The sequence below is a fragment of the Heptranchias perlo genome, chromosome 3, assembly GCF_035084215.1.
Source record: "Heptranchias perlo isolate sHepPer1 chromosome 3, sHepPer1.hap1, whole genome shotgun sequence".
Lineage (NCBI taxonomy): Eukaryota > Metazoa > Chordata > Chondrichthyes > Hexanchiformes > Hexanchidae > Heptranchias > Heptranchias perlo.
In genome coordinates, this window is record NC_090327.1 from 96,469,175 (window position 1) to 96,488,396 (window position 19,222).

The following is a 19,222-nucleotide window of genomic DNA, read 5'->3' on the forward strand; positions in this document are numbered from 1 at the left end:
AAGTCATTTTCATTGATTTTTTTTATATAGGTTCCTTGTGTGGCCAGGAGGAGCAGAAGTGCTCCTCCTGACCCCACAAGGAGACCATGGGCCTCCCCTGCCCGGGTTTCCCCCCTCCTCCTGATGGCAATCATTCGCTGCCAACCCTTGCTTATTTACCTTGCTGGGGACCATTTTCTTGGGGGTTTCCAGCAACGGCTTACAGCCACTCGATTTCCCGCTTCCACTCACTGGCCTTTACGTCATCCCCGTCGGCTTCGGGTGGGAGTCCGTGAGGGAACAGCAAAATGAGGCCTGGGAGTTAAATCGCCCGGGTGCTTGCGCTGAGGGTGCAGAGCGGATTGCTCCCGCTCGGTTAAAATCGAGGCTTAGAATTCCCAGGAGTTGCTGGCAATTAAGGGTTAATTCCACTTTCTCAGCATTTGGTGCATGAGCAGCAGTCATGGGACACAACCTACAGGGCACTGACAGTAACTCAGTTCTGACTGTGTCATCGTTTCTCCCACTCGTGGGGTCGGATTCTCAGGGTTGTACATCCTGTGTCCTTCATATTCTGATCATTTTCTACAGTGAGCTGCCACACAGTCGCTATTTTGGGAGCATGCTGTTCAATAAGGTAATCTGAGATCGCGGGAAATCACATGTTCTAAAACAAGTTATATTTAATGTACAATTTTGCTTCTCTCTCAAAGCCACAGCCTCCTACTCAGGTTCAGCTCGACCTTCTCCGGAAACCTTCCTCTATCTGGGACATGTCTGATCTACGTAGCATATATTGGCCATTGGCGATCATGCCTTCAGCTGCCTGGGCCCCATGCTCTGGAACGCCCTTCCTTAACCACTCCATCTCCTTCCCCTTCCTTTAAGACCCTCCTTAAAGTCCACCTCTTTTGCCTGAACTTTTGGCTACAGAAAGGTATGGTGTTGTCGAATCGGCCTCGCTGGTCTGGTGCTCTGATCACCTCATGTACATATCGGGAATTTTAAACGCAGAGGTCAGAGGACCTAGAATTCTCCAGCCATTACGGTTAGAAAAAAGGTGTGCTGACTTCTGTGACCGAATTCCTGATATGTGTTCCTGGCCGGCAAAGCTCTGTGCCAGGAGCTCCAACAAATGTGTAAAACACACTCTTATAATGCTCTCCTGGCTGACCGCCCATCTTCCATTCTCCATAAACTTGAGCACATCCAAAACTCTGCTGCCCGTATCTTAACTCGCACCAAGTCTTGTTCACCCATCACCCCTGGTGCTCGCTGACTCACATTGGCTCCTAGTCCATCAACGCTTCAAATATAAAATTCACATCCTTGTGTTCAAATCCCCCCCCTCGCCCTTCCCTATCTCTGTATCCTCCTCCAGCATTACAACCCTTCGAGAATTCTGCCTTCCTCCAACTCTGGCCTCTTGTGCATTCCCGCCTTCCTTCACCCCTCCATTGGAAGCCGTACCTTCAGCTGCCTAGGGCCTAAGCTCTGGAATTTGCTCCCTAAATCCCTCTGTCTCTCCCCCTTTAAGACGTTACTTAAAACCTACCTCTTTGACCAAGCTTTTGATCACCCGTCCTAATATCTCCTTTGGCTCAATATCAATTTTTTTGTCTGATCAGGCTCCTGTGAAGCGTCTTGGGTCATTTTACGACTTTAAAGGCAATATATAATTACAAGTTGTTGTTTTTGTTGTTGAGCCCGGACAATGAATGTCACAGGGGAAAGGGGGAGGGGTTGGGAGATATCAGACCACGAAGACCAGTGCAATTCAGTCTGGTCTTATCTGATCCCCAGTGTACATACATGCACTTCAAACAGCACTCGTTGGTCCGACTTCAGCACTGAAGCTCTTAACTGGTTATTCATCTCCACCGTCCGGGCATACTGACATAAGGGAAAATGGCGCAAGGTCTTGACAAATTTACCCCTAATTGCGCACCCCTATCGTTGCCTGGATGAGATTGGCCAACTCAGCAGAGCCCAGGGATTGAATTTGGGATTTTATTCGATCGGTCCAACTTTGCCTACATGGATTGAAATGGCCTGGGCCAATGGTCCCGGCAGTTACGCCAGGTTCGTGACCTCTGCCACCGACTCTTCTGTGGTATATTGGGTCAGGTCAGATGTAGGGAAATGTGGCAACCAATTTGCATACAGCAAGGTCCCACAAACAGCAATGAGGTAAATAACCAGATAATTTGTTTTAGACGATGTTGGTTGAGGGGAAAATGATGGCGTGACACCAGGAGAACTCCACTGCTCTTCATCTCTCAGGATTGCACTGAAGTGACAGCCTCGGTAATGTGCTCAGGTCTCTGGAATGGAGTTTGAACCCACAACCTTCTGACTCAGAGGCGAGAGCGCTACCCATTGCGCCAAGGCTGACTCCTGCAATTCATAGTCCTCTTTTCAAATCTTGTGGCTTTAAAATCAGCTCATAATTCTCTACAGAACCCAACACCTACTCGGAGGACTACCAGTTTGCCCTCTAGGATTGTGGAAACTTTAAAGAAAAATTGTGAAGCAAACAACCAGTGTGCCATGGGATAAATTCAGGAGTCCTGAGCTCCGAGCGGGAAGCCACCCTTAACAGGAAGGAAGGTCGGACGATTGAGCAGGGAGAAGATGGGCCAGCCCAATAAGCAGCCCTCCCAATTTCCTTCTTGAACAAAACAATGGGAGGGCTTCTCAAGGAGTGCGCTGACCTCCTCCCCGCCCGACACTCTGATCTGCCGCTCAGTCAGACAAGGCTGCACGTCGCAAGCTCTAACTTGTTAAAATGTTCGAGCTATGCATGAGACCTTCTTCTAAGGGGAACGGGTATTATTTATCAGAGATGTCTTACCTGTGTGAATCCATTAAAAGCAGCACTGGGCATCTGGAAACAATGGAGAAAGAAGTGAAATAATGGGTTATAATCACGTACTGTATTACTGCAGACACCATAACACACACAACAGGTATTATTTTTGCTATTTATTGTGATATGTCCTTTGGGAGGAATAACATGGAACAACAGACGGTTGAAGGAAAGGGATGAATCAAGGATCATAATGAATCTATAGCTGTTATTTTACAATGATATTTAGTCATACCTAATAACTTTTTTCTACACTAAACACTTGACAAAGTACCTCTTCTCTTTCAGCATATAGCTCCTGGTATAACAGTCCGTATCTCCGATTAGCAATCTCATCTTCCGAAAGATCCAAGAAGTTTGTTTCATTATCTTTAGGGCTGGACGAACTCTCGTTGCTAGCGTTGCTTAAGTTCTCGATTGGATAGGGTGTTTGGGGGCTATGTGTATCTTTAGCTCGGTCCCCCTCACTAGTGCTTTCATTGTTCCCACGTAAGTCCTGCTGTAACTGTGCTTCCTCATTCTGACCAGAACCACTCAGCATGCTTCCAACCCCTGTAGTACCAAATTCATTAGAATCTGGTGTACGACAAAAACTGACATTCTTATTGAACCCTTTCCAAAAATTTGCTTTTTCATCTCCGTTAGGGTCACCGATCTCCCCTTGCCCCTTCTGAAATGGTGGCCATGGGTCAAATTCATTAGTCTGGCCTTCTGGCAGGCTAGAGAACCCCCACTCATCGCTGCTAACAGTAGGCTCCCAGTTTTCTGGCCATATCTCATGCTTTTCTCTGCTCCAGGGGTCCGACTCCAGGCTTTGAGAGGAAAATCTATTATCGTCACAAATCTCTCTGTGAAATATATCTGTTCGATCCACAATTGGGATATCAGTATGGGTTTCATCTGTACAGCTAGTTTCCTTTTCTGTGTTAGTTGTGTTACCTGTTTCATTGTTCTTTGTGTTAATTGGTTCAAACTGGCTCACCACATCCTGAGACTGACCTGTGCTGTCTGTATCTTGATGGCTAACACCAACTATGTCATCTTGACCAGCAAGGATTTGGTCCCCTTCACACCTGCAAACAACTCCCTCTATTTCCTGGTTACTGGGAGTATCCTCATTCCCACACATAAGAGGAATGTCCTCATTCTCCTGGCTATCTGGAATGTAATCACTTTCATGGTTAAGTGGAATTTCAGCCTTTGCGGAGTGACCGGCAATGTCATTATTTTGATAGTTTCCGAGGATGTCACTGTGCTGATGCGTCTCACTGAAGTTCAACTCTTCCATTTCTGCATCATTTCCCCCAGGGCCCACGCCTGTGTGGGTTTCGGCCTCATGAGTCTTACCTGCATTCTCTACTACCTCACGTCCCGGTTGTGCTACTGAATCACATTGTTCAAAACTGTATTCATTACTTGTCTGTCCTAACTCACTCGCATTTTCCCCTTCAACCAGTTCTATACATCCGTCCTGGGAATCAATCGGAGCCAAGGATGCTTTCTGATCTACACAGAATTCAAAGCCACACTCTTGTTCCACACACAGATTTGTCTGCCAACTCCTGCTCTCCATTACTTCAGTGTCTACCTGTTGGTCTAATGGATTCTTCTGCCAACTCTCTGCATTGACTGAACCCTGATCCTCTTCCTCAGCCTGATACACAGGGTTCGCAACGCTATCAGCTGATCGGTCATTACTGGTCCCTGTCGTCTCTTGTTCCCGAGCACAGGGCTGAGCATCGTCGTGAGGACCATCTAGAGCGCTTTCCTCGCCGCTAGCAAGCGGGCCAGTGTCCGTCAACTCCCACTGTAGCGTACAGTTCTGGCTGGCCGCTACTTCAGGAATTGCTGTAGTAACGTCGCTTGCTGCGCCAGCATCTGTGCTGTCCTCCGCGGCCGGGTAATAGAGAGAGAAGAGACTTTTTGAAGAGTCGGGCTTTAGACAGAAAATGAGTGAAGACAGATATAAAAAGATAGTAGAAGCAGAGATGAAAAAAAAGAGCAAAAAAAAAATCAACACAAATTTTTCCACAAGATAAAATAAGTTAAAGTAAATGATATAAAAAAAACACGTGATAGAGATCCCAGAGTTATATAACGGTAAATATATTCGGCGGATTCTGGGGTCATTATTTGTAAAGAGCACTGGCCAGGAAAGCAGGCACTACGGGCTAATGGTTTCGCAGCCAGCACTCCCCATAAGGTCTGCTCCATGCCTGGAGATTTCCCTTCTCCCCCCTATTATGGAAAATAAATTAAATGGAATAAATCGCATGCAGTAAACAGGCGTAAATTTACCTTAATAAAAGCTAAATAAATCTCGCAAAGATGAAAGCGTAAAATCAAGCTGGTGTAAAAATAATTGCACCATGTGAGAGAATACACCGATAAAAAGTGTACCGTTCTGTTAGAGATTAGAGAGAATTTATCTTAAGGACACTGTAAACGAGAAGGAAATGAGAAGATATACTCACAGGCTGAACTAGTTCTGTGTTTGCCTTGAGAGAAACAAAAATAAGTGTTAAAAGGAAAGCACAGAGTGCCTTGTCTGCAGTCACGATATACTGTGCTCTTTCACACATCTCACTATGCAGTCGTGTCTCACAGTTTAAGCTACTTTCAACATTAAATGCAATGCAAAAATACGCTCAATTGCAGCACAATTTAATAGGGTCCCAAAATCTGACACCTCATGCTTCTCCTGTGACTTTTTTAATGAAATTCTCAGCTTATTGCTAAATGTTTTTTTGGTTGTTGTGTATTTATTATTCCAACCTATTTGAACGGGTGAGCAGTCTGTTGCTAGTGAGGGGAATTTGCAGTATTATCATATCATTGCACTCAATCGAATTGAAGCGTCAGCAAGATATTAAACTACAATGATTTTTAAAATATATCAGTGTCATTACTGTGTCTTAAAATAATCCATTAATCTGCAGCCTCCCCGCAGCCAATCAGACGGTGCCGAATGATCCTGTATGTTAAGTAAGTTTTATTTATCACAGGGTGCGTGGAATTCCACAATTTCTCTAAGCAGTTTGTAGCATGGCTTCATTGTACTCGATTTGAATTAGATTTCTCAACCTGACAACCATTTTCATCTGGTTAAATGCAGAGTGCTAAATGATATCGGAACTTCCCGTGCAGAGATTTGAAATTAATAACTCATTGTGCCTTCTAAAAAACAGCTCTGGCTAGCTAAAAGCTCCAAATAAAGACTCCCTAGAAAGTGGCAAAAGATTAAACCTGAAAATGAGCTGGATTTCAAATGGAAAATAAAGTGTTCCTACCTCCCACAGATCCCAAGGAAGGGTCTGAATGTGGATTAGAAAGGGAGAGAAGCACAGATACATTAAAACAGTAGGAATGATTTTTCATTATATTGTTACTCTCCATTCATAGCATGAAATCAAGTCCCATCTATAATACAACAACAAATTTCATTCATATAGCACTTTAACACAGAATAATGTCCCAAGATGTTTCACAGAGAAATAATCAAACAATGAATGCTGAGCCAAAGATGGAGATATCTGGAGCGGTCACTAAAAGCTTGGCCAAAGAGCCCAGATATAAGGAAGGTTTTAAAATAGAGGAGGTGGAGGGGTTTTGGGAGGGAATTCCATAGCGTAGGGCTTAGACCTAAAAGGCATGACCACCAACGGTGGGGCGATGGGAGAGGGGCTGAACAAGATGCCAGAGTTAGAAGGATGAAGAGTTCAGAGAGATAGGAAGGTTTAGGTCAGGAGGAAGTTACAGAGGTAGGGCGGGGCGAGGCTATGAAGGGATTTAAGGTGAGGTGTTGGGGGACTGGCAGCCAATGTAGATTAGTGAGGGTTGAAGTGATGGGTGAAAGGGACCTGGTGTGCAATAGAATATGGGCTGCAAAGTTCAAAGTTTACGGAGGATGGAAGATGGGAGGCTGGCCAGGAGAGCAATGGAATAGTCTGGAGGCATAGATAAGGTTTCAGCAGCAAATGGCCTGAGGCAGGGATGGAGGTGGATGATGTCACATAGATGGAAGTAGGTGGTCTTTGTTATAGAAAGGATAACGCGTCAGAAGCTCAGCTCAGGGTTGAATAGGGCATTGAGGTTACAAACAGTAAGGTTCAGCCTGAGACAGTGGGAGGGGGATGGAATCGGTGGTGAGGGTATGGTGTTTGTGGCGGGGGTTGCTGTTGTCCATCCATATTGAAAAGTGTTTATTTCTCATTTTATGTAAGGCCTTGAATTTATGGGGGGGGGCGTTATTCGCCATTTCTCCGGGGGTTCCACGATCTCCCATTGGAGAATCTCCTTGGAAATTCCAGGCATAAGTACTGAAATGTTACAAGAGCTTTGAATAATTGTTGAATCAATGATTGGTATCATATTCATTGGACTAGTCTTTCAAAATTGAAAATAATCATCATCCTGAGCACCCAGAACTAAGAGGTCATTTCCAAACCTTGTCAATGGGAACTAGCTGATGGATTACTGTTCTTCAGACCCATCTAATATTCTACTTGGGTTCAGCATTAAGGAACATTCCCATGTGTGGACCTTTCATCCCCTATTAACTGGAGTGTTCCTTTGCCTGCCCAATATCAAGTCAGAGCTCAAGGATCGAATAGAGAATCCTTGTCACTGTATTCCAGCTTCACATGCAACCATGTGACCCCCTGGTGTTCGGGAGATGGATGAATAGCCACTCTATCAGACTGAGGCTCAGGTTATAAACCAAGAGACAAATGTATTTAACATTAAACAGATTAATGAACAGTGGTCAATATAAACAGTTTATTTACAGTACTGTAGTTACAATCTTTACCAATCTCCTCAAAGTGTCAAAATAACCAAATTAATCTTTGAAACACAGTTGTTCAGTTATGTGGTGAAGCATTACCACAATCCCAGAGTGGCCCAGTCTCTCTGCTGGCTTTAGACTGACTGCTGAGCTGAGCCCATGTAGCCTACCAAAAGCACAAAATTAGAAGCTCCTGGCCACAGAACTGGCTGTCAAAGGGACTGTAAAGAGGCCCGCCCGCTCGCCCGGCCACATAGACCTGACCCAAGTCTTTACCCAAGGTGCAGTTGCCAATTAAAATCCCTACCCCAGGCTGTCAATCATAGGGTCATAGGATTTTATGGCACAGAAGGAGGCTCTTTGAAAGAGCTTTCCAATTATTCCTCCTCCTCTGCTCTTTCCCCATAGCCCAGCAATTTTTTCCTTTTCAAGTATATATCCAATTCCCTTTTGAAAGTTACTATTGAATCTGCTTCCACTGCCCTTTCAGGTGGCGGAAACCACCGATGTCATCAGGACCCGATCTACAATTCTAGTTGGAAGTCTAACTGGGGGAGCAGTGATGGCTTCTCCATCAGGCAAACCTGTCGGGAGCCAGATCGTGGGCCAGAAGAGGCTAAAAGGTAAGTTTAAAAGTTTTATTTTAGGTTTCCTTGCAGGTTAGGAGGGGCAAGAGTGCTCCAATGGGCTTCCCCTGCCCCCTCTCCCAATCCTTGCCACAGGCTTCGCCTCTCTCCCAATCCTTGCCACAGGCTTCTCCTCTCTCCCAATCCTTGCCACAGGCTTCTCCCTCCTCTCAATCCAGTCCAGAGCCTTACCCACCCACTGCTCACACAGGTCCCCGGCTGCGTCCTCCTGCCGCCAAATGCCCACTCCCGCCTGCTAGCCAGGCAGGCAATCTGACCGGTTGTCGGGCAGAACACTGCAGAGATATATTTAAATGAGGCCCTGCCGGGTTCGTCGTCCATTACAGGGCTCTCTGCATCCTTCCTATCCCATGAAAATTGAGGCCGTGGCTTTTGCTTTTATTTTTTAAAGGTCCATTTTCATGAACCCAATATTGGGGGCTAGATTGATCTTGAACACTAGTGCAGAATTGGCGATAGCGAATCATCAGCCAGTTTTACACCCCGCCACTGACTTCAATGGAAAAGCAAAGCGGGCAGGGTGTAGATCGGGCGGGGCGTAGATCGGACGGGGTGTAGATCGGGCAGGGTGTAGATCGGGCAGAGTGTAAAGCGGGCAGGGTGTAGATCGGGCGGGGCGTAGATCGGACGGGGTGTAGATCGGGCGGGGTGTAGATCGGGCAGAGTGTAAAGCGGGCAGGGTGTAGATCGGGCGGGGCGTAGATCGGACGGGGTGTAGATCGGGCAGGGTGTAGATCGGGCAGAGTGTAAAGCGGGCAGGGTGTAGATCGGGCGGGGCGTAGATCGGACGGGGTGTAGATCGGGCAGGGTGTAAAGCGGGCGGGGCGTAGATCGGGCGGGGCGTAGATCGGGCGGGGCGTAGATCGGACGGGGTGTAGATCGGGCAGAGTGTAAAGCGGGCGGGGCGTAGATCGGGCAGGGCGTAGATCGGGCAGGGCGTAGATCGGGCAGGGCATATATCGGGCGGCCGATTCGCTATCGCCCATTCTGTAGTACTGCCCAAGACCAATTTACCGCCTAGTGTGAGTGCTGAACACAAACTGAGATATTAGATCAATAGAGAAAATTAATAATTGCACATTATTTGGTGGCTTGTCCTGAGGAACCAGTTTTGAATTGTCACAAAAAAGATCATTTGTTTTTTTAAGAATTTGACTGATTGATGTTAACAAGATCTATCTTGACTGCCCCATGAGTTCCTAATTTCTGTGCAGCCTGCTTCAGATAAGTCTGTGAGCGTAATGTTCAAAAGTGTTTTCAAAGTACAGGATGTGATCAAATGATCATAAGTCCATGGCCTGGAGTTTCCTCCCTATTTGGCCCCGTAGACACGTGTAACCTGGGCGCTAACCAATTACATGGCTTAAAAGGATACAAAAGAAACAGTGGCGGTGTCGATACAAAATTGGCCAAGGCACAGAAAGTAGAGAGTAGTGGTGAATGGTTGTTTTTCAGAAAGGAGGGAAGTATACAGAGGTGTTCCCCAGGGGTCAGTATTAGGACCACTGCTCTTTTTGATATATGTTAATGACCTGGGTACAGGACGTAATTTCAAAGCTTGCAGATGACATGAAACTCAGAAATGTAGTAAACAATGCCACCACTGGGCTCCCCCATGCCCTTCCCAGCCCCCCATAAAAATTGAGGCCATTCTCTCTGGATGTAACATTGAGTATGAGAGAATACCCTGGTATATAATTGTTACAGTGTGCTTACTCCCATCAGGGGGCCTTCTAGTGTTCAATTAACAATATGTAAGTACAGTACATGTCAAACACTATTCCCATTTGGACAATATTGCTCCTTTCGACGACAGAGACCACAACTGAGATGATGAGCGCATCAGATCAAACCCAAGTATGGGCCAACCTAATTGCTCTGATCTAGAGTTAGTGAGGAGAACTAGAGCTAACCTGAACACTTAAATGGTTTTCCACTGCTGGAACAACTAGATTCCTTTAGTAACAATGGGGCTAGGGAGGTAAGTGGCAATACACAATAGGAGATGATAGGGCACAGACACTGACTGAAAATCTAATTTCTGAGTAGCTGGTTGAGGCAGTAAGGAGCTGAACCACACAGACTAGGAAGATCCCAGGTTTGGTCCCCAGTGTGTTATCTAATCTCAGCCCCAATGGGATGGTGCTACAATTGGCCTCAGTGCCAGTTCTAATCGATATCCAGTCATCCATGCTGAAAGTGCCTGCGTGTGCATGTCGAATGATATCTCCACAGTTGAATAACCTACTGACATTCACTGCAATGTATTGCAGTCTATTAATGATACAGTTAGAGTAAGCCTTGGCTCAGTGGTAGCATACCCTCCCGCCTTTGAGTTGTAAGGCTATGGGTTCGAGCAAGGAAGTTATGCTAAACCTTTATAAAACACTGGTTAGGCCTCAGCTGGAGTAACGTGTCCAATTCTGGGTGCCACACTTTAGGAAGGATGTCAAGGCCATGGAAAGGGTGCAGAAGAGATTTACCAGAATTATATCAGGGATGAGGGACTTTAATTATGTGGAGAAGCTAGAGAAGCTGGGATTGTTTACCTTGAAGCAGAGAAGAATAAGGGGAGATTTAATAGAGGTGTTCAAAATTATGAAGGATTTTGATTGGGTAAGTAAGGAAAAACCGTTTCCACTGGCGGGAGGGTCGATTACCAGAGGACACAGAATTAAAATAATTGGCAAAAAAACCAGAGGGAAGAGGAGGAGAATTTTTTTATGCAGCGAGTTGTTATGATCTGGAATACACTGCTTGAAAGGGTGGTGGAATTAGATTCAATAGTAACTTTCAAAAGGGATTTGAATAAATACTTGAAAAGGAAAAATTTGCAGGGCTATGGGGAAAGAGCAGGGGAGTGGGACTAATTGGATAGCTCTTTCAAAGAGCCGGCACAGGCATGATGGGCTGAATAGCCTCCTTCTGTGCTGTAAGATTCTATGAGACACACTCCAGACGGTCCTGGCGAGCAGAGATGAAAGCTCCAGTCTCTGAATACTGGATTGACATCCAGCAGGGTACTTGCGTCCGATGGGAGTGGAATGGTGACCCCACCCCATCACATTTAGCCAGTTCACCTAGTAGGAAGTTGTGAATCAGACTAACGACCGGTCCATGTAAAAAGGGACCTCATTAGGGAAACAACCCAGTGCATGTTCTGCTGGCTGTTAAATCATTGGAATGAGTTGCCTCAAATGCCATGAGGCATCGAAGAGAAAGAAGAAGAATGGTACAGTTAAAGTGTGACTATGATGTCCACTCATCACACGTTAACACAGAATTACATGATGTGCAGTAAAACGTACGTGCTCAACAACAACCAGTTTGTTCAGTGAAGAGGAGGACAGTCCTATGAGTGCAGGACCATTATACTTAACTTCTATGGAATTACAATGCACCTCATTCCCCACATCTTGGCATAATTCCTACTGTGGTCCCTGTCCCCGGAAGATGCCAGATGGTGACTTTATTGCAGCTGTACTGAGGTGATGTGGGCTGCAACAAACTTGATCAAAGTGACAGTATGAAGCAAATTGATTAAAAATCCTAATCACAAGGGTAACCTGGTGGTACAGTCGGTCACTATTTGCCTTGGGAAGACGAGGGCTAAAAGAGGATAAAAAAATTCCAAAATAAGTCCACCGTTCCTGTCCCGAGAGAATGCACCCCCAGTGACCTCAGTTGGTTAAGCCAGTGAGTAACTGCGCCACACACACCAGGACGGTCCCTGGTTCGATCCCCGGCCTATATTGAGTTGGTTGATTTCAGCTAGGATAGGCGTGCTCCCGAGCGAGGGAGGGGCAAATCAGCCACGGTTCCTGCACCTGATCAATATCCAATGAGCCCTGTTGGAAGTGCATGTGCGTGGATGTCAGGTGAGGACAGGAACAAGCACTACTGTGATGCCCCTTGCAGTCAAATAGCCTGTCAACATATGCTGTTGAGGCTCACAAATCAATAATAGTAATTTGGGCAATGCATCAAAGAGTGAAAGAAAGAGTATGATAAAAAAGCAAGGAAGTTTACAGTGGTGTTCCCCAGGGGTCAGTACCAGGACCACTGCTCTGTTTGATATATATTAATGACCTGGACTTGGGTATAGAGGGTATAATTTCAAAATTTGCTGATGTCGCGAAACTCAGAAATGTATTAAACAATGTGGAGGATAGTAACAGACTTCAGGAGGACATAGACAGAATGATGAAATGGACAGACACATGGCAGATGAGATTTAATGCAGAGAAGTGTTAAGTGATGCATTTTGGTAGGAAGAATGAGGAGAGGCAAAATAAACTAAATGGTATAATTTTAAAGGGGGTGCAGGAACGGAGAGACCTGGGGGTATATGTGCACAAGTCTTTGAAGGTGGCAGGACAGGTTGAGAAGGCTGTTAAAAAGGCATTTTTTAAAATTCATTCATGGGATGTGGGTGTCTCTGGCGAGGTCAGCATTTATTGCCCATCCCTAATTGCCCTTGAGAAGGTGGTGGTGAGCCGCCTTCTTGAACCGCTGCAGTCCGTGTGGTGAAGGTTCTCCCACAGTGCTGTTAGGGAGGGAGTTCCAGGATTTTGACCCAGCGACGATGAAGGAACGGCGATATATTTCCAAGTCGGGATGGTGTGTTCAATTCTGGGCACCACATGTCAGGAAGTATGTCAAGAAGGTGCAGAAGAGATTCACTCGAATGATACCAGGGATGAGGGACTTCAGTTATGTGGAGAGACTGGAGAAGCTATGGTTGTTCTCCTTAGAGCAGAGAAGGTTAAGAGGAGATTTGATAGCGGTGTTCAAGTCACGAACAGTTTTGATAGAGTAAATAAGGAGAAACTGTTTCCAGTGGCAGAAGGGTCGGTAACCAGAGGACACAGATTTAAGGTGATCGGCAAAAGAGCCAGAGGCGACATGAGGAAACATTTTTTTACGCAGCGAGTTGTAATGATCTGGAATGCACTGCCTGAAAGGGTGGAGGAAGCAGATTCAATAGTAACTTTCAAAAGGGAATTGCATAAATACCTGAAGGGGAAAAAATTACAGGGCAATGGGGACAGAGCAGGGGAGTGGGACTAATTGGATAGCTCTTTCAAAGAGGCAGCACAGGCACGATGGACCAAATGGCCTCCTCCTGTGCGGTACCTACTATGACATTATGATCACCGGATTTTGAGTGTAAGTGTCTCAGTGGAGGAAATTCCACACGGGGCGTGTGAATTAATAAAATTTATCCGAGTGTGTAGGAAACAGCACCACCCAGTTTCTAACTCTACTTTTAAAATTTAAGCTGAGTTCCTCCACTTTCAAAATTGGGGTGTTAATCTGATAGCAGGCTGTGTTATCCCCACTATTATCAGAGGTGGAGGCTGTTTCCTAGGCTCAACAGCCCTTCCCACCAAATGGGCGCTGAATGGAAGGCCACATTCTTTTCATTTACAAAACAATTCCTGCCCACCCTCTGGGCCCATTGCCTCCCCCACCCCATGTCATACCTGAGGAAGGAGGAAGCCTCCGAAAGCTTGTGAATTTAAAATAAAATTGCTGGACTATAACTTGGAGGTCAAATGGTGTTGTAAAATTGTTTACAATTGTCAACCCCAGTCCATCACCGGCATCTCCACATCAGAAAATTACCTGGCATGCAAAGGGCAACTAGAGGGCCTTCACTGACTGCTCCAACGTTGCAGCCCTGTCATTCTTGGTGCGTCGTAAGCAATTCATTTGCAACGCCAAAAAAATTAAATAATTGAGTTGACGCTCATGTTATCAGGCTGCAATATTTTCATGATTTAAATCTCCTTGAGTATCACTGTGTTTCTGGGCCTGGAGTTTCCTCCGAGGGCGCAACCTGGAAGTTAGGCCCAAAAATGCACTAATGTGGCGCCCATTTTGCCGATGTCAAGTTACACCCAAGTATCCTCCCAATCACATTAGACTGCATCCGAACTTTAATTGGGCGGAAATCACACCAATTAAACAACTGGAGCTGAAAGAAACACCGAACCCACACCAGTATATTTTTACATTAAGTATGAAAATTTATGTTCCAACTCATTTATCCATCATTCATGCACATCAGGCATAACATGTTAAACAACCTGCAATCAGGGAAGCTTTTCAATTTTTAATGTGACTTATACTTTGCCATTAAAATGCATTCAAAGAAATAAAAAATGCAGAGCAGGTCTCAGTGACGATACATTTTAAATAAACGCTCAAAAAATTGTAATTAAAAGACCAGAAAAGTGACTTAGTTTCCTGCTGCGCCTGAAAATCTGGTGGCAATGTGAAAAGACACTTCCGAACAAGCTCAATTGGAAGATACTCGTATTCACGGCCAGTTTTGTGGGTGAAGATTCATTCGGGTAGAGGGTTTGGACGGCCGTAAAAGATCAAGGAGATTTGGGCATTTTGTCGTTACGTTGTGGCCTACCATTCAATGCCCGTTTGGTGGGAAGGGCTATTGAGCCTAGGGAACAGCCTCCATCTCTGATAATAGTGGAGATAACACAGCCTGCTATCAGATTAACCACCCCAATTTTGAAAGTGGAGGGACTCAGATTAAATTTTAAAAGTAAAGAGTTAGGAACTGGGTGGTGCCGTCTCCTACACACTCAGATAAGTTTTATTAATTCACACGCCCCGTGTGGAATTTTCTCCACCGAGAACACATATCGAGAATTTCAGTGCACGTTCCCCAAACTGTTCTGCCCATAAAACGAGTGTGCAAATTCCCAAAACGTGCGCCTGGCAGGTGTGACTCCACAGCAGAAACTAAATTTTAAAGGGAGCTAAATTCATGTAGAATGGTTTTTCCCCATCCAACAGATGACCTGTCTTAGGAACACCAAAATGAATGTAACTCAAGTCCAAGGATTCAAACCCAAGCCTCCTAGATGAAAGTTCATCAGACTGGTGTTTTTTATAATGTGTTTACAGGATATGGGTGACACTGGCAAGGGGCAGCATTAATTGCCCATCCCTAGTTGCCCTAAGGGCATTAAGAGTTAACCAAGTAGTGTGAAACTGGAGTCACACGTAGACCCATATCAGTTTGGGGTGGTAGGTTCCCTTCTCTGAAGAGCCTGCATGTATCAATTGATTTTCACAACAATATGACAGCTTACATGGTTATTTTTTTCTGGGGCTTGTCCACAAATTACCAGATTTTAATTGAATTCAATATCACAACATGCCATGGTAGGATTTGAACTCATGACTACACCATTACCACTGGGCTACCAGACCCTGTTGTATCAGCTGCGTTTCTCCATCAATAGCTTTTTTCTTTGTTTCTGATTAATTCCCTTCACAGAGCACTGAAGGATGGAAATGCCATGCTGATTCACAGATAGAAAATGTTTCGTAGCTTTCCACTTACTCCTTACAAATAAGCAAGAAACTCTGTATCACAGACCTGACCAAGCGGTGACTGACTTCGTGTTATTGGAGTGACGTGATCTGGTTTGAAAGGATCAAAGTCCAGGTCGAGTAGTGACTCCGCTGGCTGAGCTGCAGGCTGATCTGGCTGTAAGAAGGATCAATGGGAAATCATTATTAGCACATTTTAGTATTGGCTTCATTCAACAGCCACCATTTCTCTGAGTGCTGGTCTTCTTGTACTAATGATGAGGAAGTGACAGCATTTTTCCAACTCTTGGGCTCCTGCACTGATGGTCCCTGCACTGATGGTCCCTGCACTGATGGTCCCTTCACTGATGGTCCCTTCACTGATGGTCCCTTCACTGATGGTCCCTTCACTGATGGTCCCCGCACTGATGGTCCCTGCACTGATGGTCCCCTCACTGATGGTCTGGGACTGATGGTCCCCGCACTGATGGTCTGGGACTGATGGTCCCCGCACTGATGGTCTGGGACTGATGGTCCCCGCACTGATGGTCCCCGCACTGATGGTCCCTTCACTGATGGTCCCCGCACTGATGGTCCCCGCACTGATGGTCCCCGCACTGATGGTCCCCGCACTGATGGTCCCCGCACTGATGGTCCCCGCACTGATGGTCCCTTCACTGATGGTCCCTTCACTGATGGTCCCCGCACTGATGGTCCTCGCACTGATGGTCTGGGACTGATGGTCCCCGCACTGATGGTCCCCGCACTGATGGTCCCCGCACTGATGGTCCCCGCACTGATGGTCCCCGCACTGATGGTCCCCGCACTGATGGTCTGGGACTGATGGTCCCCGCACTGATGGTCCCTGCACTGATGGTCCCCGCACTGATGGTCTGGGACTGATGGTCCCCGCACTGATGGTCCCCTCACTGATGGTCCCCTCACTGATGGTCCCCTCACTGATGGTCCCTGCACTGATGGTCCCCGCACTGATGGTCTGGGACTGATGGTCCCCGCACTGATGGTCTGGGACTGATGGTCCCCGCACTGATGGTCCCTGCACTGATGGTCCCCGCACTGATGGTCCCCGCACTGATGGTCCCCTCACTGATGGTCCCCGCACTGATGGTCCCCGCACTGATGGTCCCCGCACTGATGGTCCCTTCACTGATGGTCCCCGCACTGATGGTCCCCGCACTGATGGTCCCCGCACTGATGGTCTGGGACTGATGGTCCCCGCACTGATGGTCCCTTCGCTGATGGTCCCCTCGCTGATGGTCCCCTCGCTGATGGTCCCCTCGCTGATGGTCCCCGCGCTGATGGTCCCCGCGCTGATGGTCCCCGCGCTGATGGTCCCCGCGCTGATGGTCCCCTCGCTGATGGTCCCCTCGCTGATGGTCCCCTCACTGATGGTCCCTTCACTGATGGTCCCCTCGCTGATGGTCCCCTCGCTGATGGTCCCCGCGCTGATGGTCCCCGCGCTGATGGTCCCCGCACTGATGGTCCCCTCACTGATGGTCCCTGCACTGATGGTCTGGGACTGATGGTCCCTTCACTGATGGTCCCCTCACTGATGGTCCCCTCACTGATGGTCCCCGCACTGATGGTCGCTGCACTGATGGTCTGGGACTGATGGTCCCTTCACTGATGGTCCCCTCACTGATGGTCCCCGCACTGATGGTCCCTTCACTGATGGTCTGGGACTGATGGTCCCCGCACTGATGGTCCCCGCACTGATGGTCCCCTCACTGATGGTCGCTGCACTGATGGTCCCCTCACTGATGGTCCCCTCACTGATGGTCCCCGCACTGATGGTCCCCGCACTGATGGTCCCCGCACTGATGGTCCCCGCACTGATGGTCCCCTCACTGATGGTCCCCTCACTGATGGTCGCTGCACTGATGGTCCCTGCACTGATGGTCCCCGCACTGATGGTCTGGGACTGATGGTCCCTTCACTGATGGTCCCCTCACTGATGGTCCCCTCACTGATGGTCCCCTCACTGATGGCCCCGCACTGATGGTCCCCGCACTGATGGTCCCCGCACTGATGGTCCCCGCACTGATGGTCCCCTCACTGATGGTCCCCGCACTGATGGTCCCCGCACTGATGGTCCCCGCACTGATGGTCCCCGCACTGATGGTCCCCGCACTGATGGTCCCCACACTGATGGTCTGGGACTGACGGTCCCCGCACTGATGGTCTGGGACTGATGGTCCCCGCACTGATGGTCTGGGACTGATGGTCCCCGCACTGATGGTCCCTGCACTGATGGTCCCCGCACTGATGGTCCCCGCACTGATGGTCCCCTCACTGATGGTCCCCGCACTGATGGTCCCGGCACTGATGGTCCCCGCACTGATGGTCCCTTCACTGATGGTCCCCGCACTGATGGTCCCCGCACTGATGGTCCCCGCACTGATGGTCTGGGACTGATGGTCCCCGCACTGATGGTCCCTTCGCTGATGGTCCCCTCGCTGATGGTCCCCTCGCTGATGGTCCCCTCGCTGATGGTCCCCGCGCTGATGGTCCCCGCGCTGATGGTCCCCGCGCTGATGGTCCCCGCGCTGATGGTCCCCTCGCTGATGGTCCCCTCGCTGATGGTCCCCTCGCTGATGGTCCCTTCACTGATGGTCCCCTCGCTGATGGTCCCCTCGCTGATGGTCCCCGCGCTGATGGTCCCCGCGCTGATGGTCCCCGCACTGATGGTCTGGGACTGATGGTCCCTTCACTGATGGTCCCCGCACTGATGGTCCCCGCACTGATGGTCCCCTCACTGATGGTCCCTTCACTGATGGTCCCTTCACTGATGGTCCCTTCACTGATGGTCCCCGCACTGATGGTCCCTTCACTGATGGTCCCTTCACTGATGGTCCCCGCACTGATGGTCCCTGCACTGATGGTCTGGGACTGATGGTCCCTTCACTGATGGTCCCCTCACTGATGGTCCCCTCACTGATGGTCCCCGCACTGATGGTCGCTGCACTGATGGTCTGGGACTGATGGTCCCTTCACTGATGGTCCCCTCACTGATGGTCCCCGCACTGATGGTCCCTTCACTGATGGTCTGGGACTGATGGTCCCCGCACTGATGGTCCCCGCACTGATGGTCCCCTCACTGATGGTCGCTGCACTGATGGTCCCCTCACTGATGGTCCCCTCACTGATGGTCCCCGCACTGATGGTCCCCGCACTGATGGTCCCCGCACTGATGGTCCCCGCACTGATGGTCCCCTCACTGATGGTCCCCTCACTGATGGTCGCTGCACTGATGGTCCCTGCACTGATGGTCCCCGCACTGATGGTCTGGGACTGATGGTCCCTTCACTGATGGTCCCCTCACTGATGGTCCCCTCACTGATGGTCCCCTCACTGATGGTCCCCGCACTGATGGTCCCCGCACTGATGGTCCCCGCACTGATGGTCCCCGCACTGATGGTCCCCTCACTGATGGTCCCCGCACTGATGGTCCCCGCACTGATGGTCCCCGCACTGATGGTCCCCGCACTGATGGTCCCCGCACTGATGGTCCCCACACTGATGGTCTGGGACTGACGGTCCCCGCACTGATGGTCTGGGACTGATGGTCCCCGCACT

General features: G+C 48.4%; 1 protein-coding gene across 1 annotated transcript in view; it reads right to left on the reverse strand.

The window, feature by feature from the left end:
- Positions 1-490: 490 nt before the first annotated feature.
- LOC137308541 (amphiphysin-like) overlaps positions 491-19,222 on the reverse strand; it is a 161,096-nt gene continuing 142,364 nt past the window's right edge. The window contains exons 13-19 of the mRNA XM_067977184.1: positions 15,693-15,803; positions 6,139-6,162; positions 5,323-5,346; positions 3,102-4,784; positions 2,834-2,866; positions 1,792-1,872; positions 491-604 (exon numbers count right to left, since the gene is read on the reverse strand). Of these exons, the coding sequence (XP_067833285.1) occupies positions 491-604; positions 1,792-1,872; positions 2,834-2,866; positions 3,102-4,784; positions 5,323-5,346; positions 6,139-6,162; positions 15,693-15,803 (2,070 nt within the window). The remainder of the gene's footprint in view (positions 605-1,791; positions 1,873-2,833; positions 2,867-3,101; positions 4,785-5,322; positions 5,347-6,138; positions 6,163-15,692; positions 15,804-19,222) is intronic.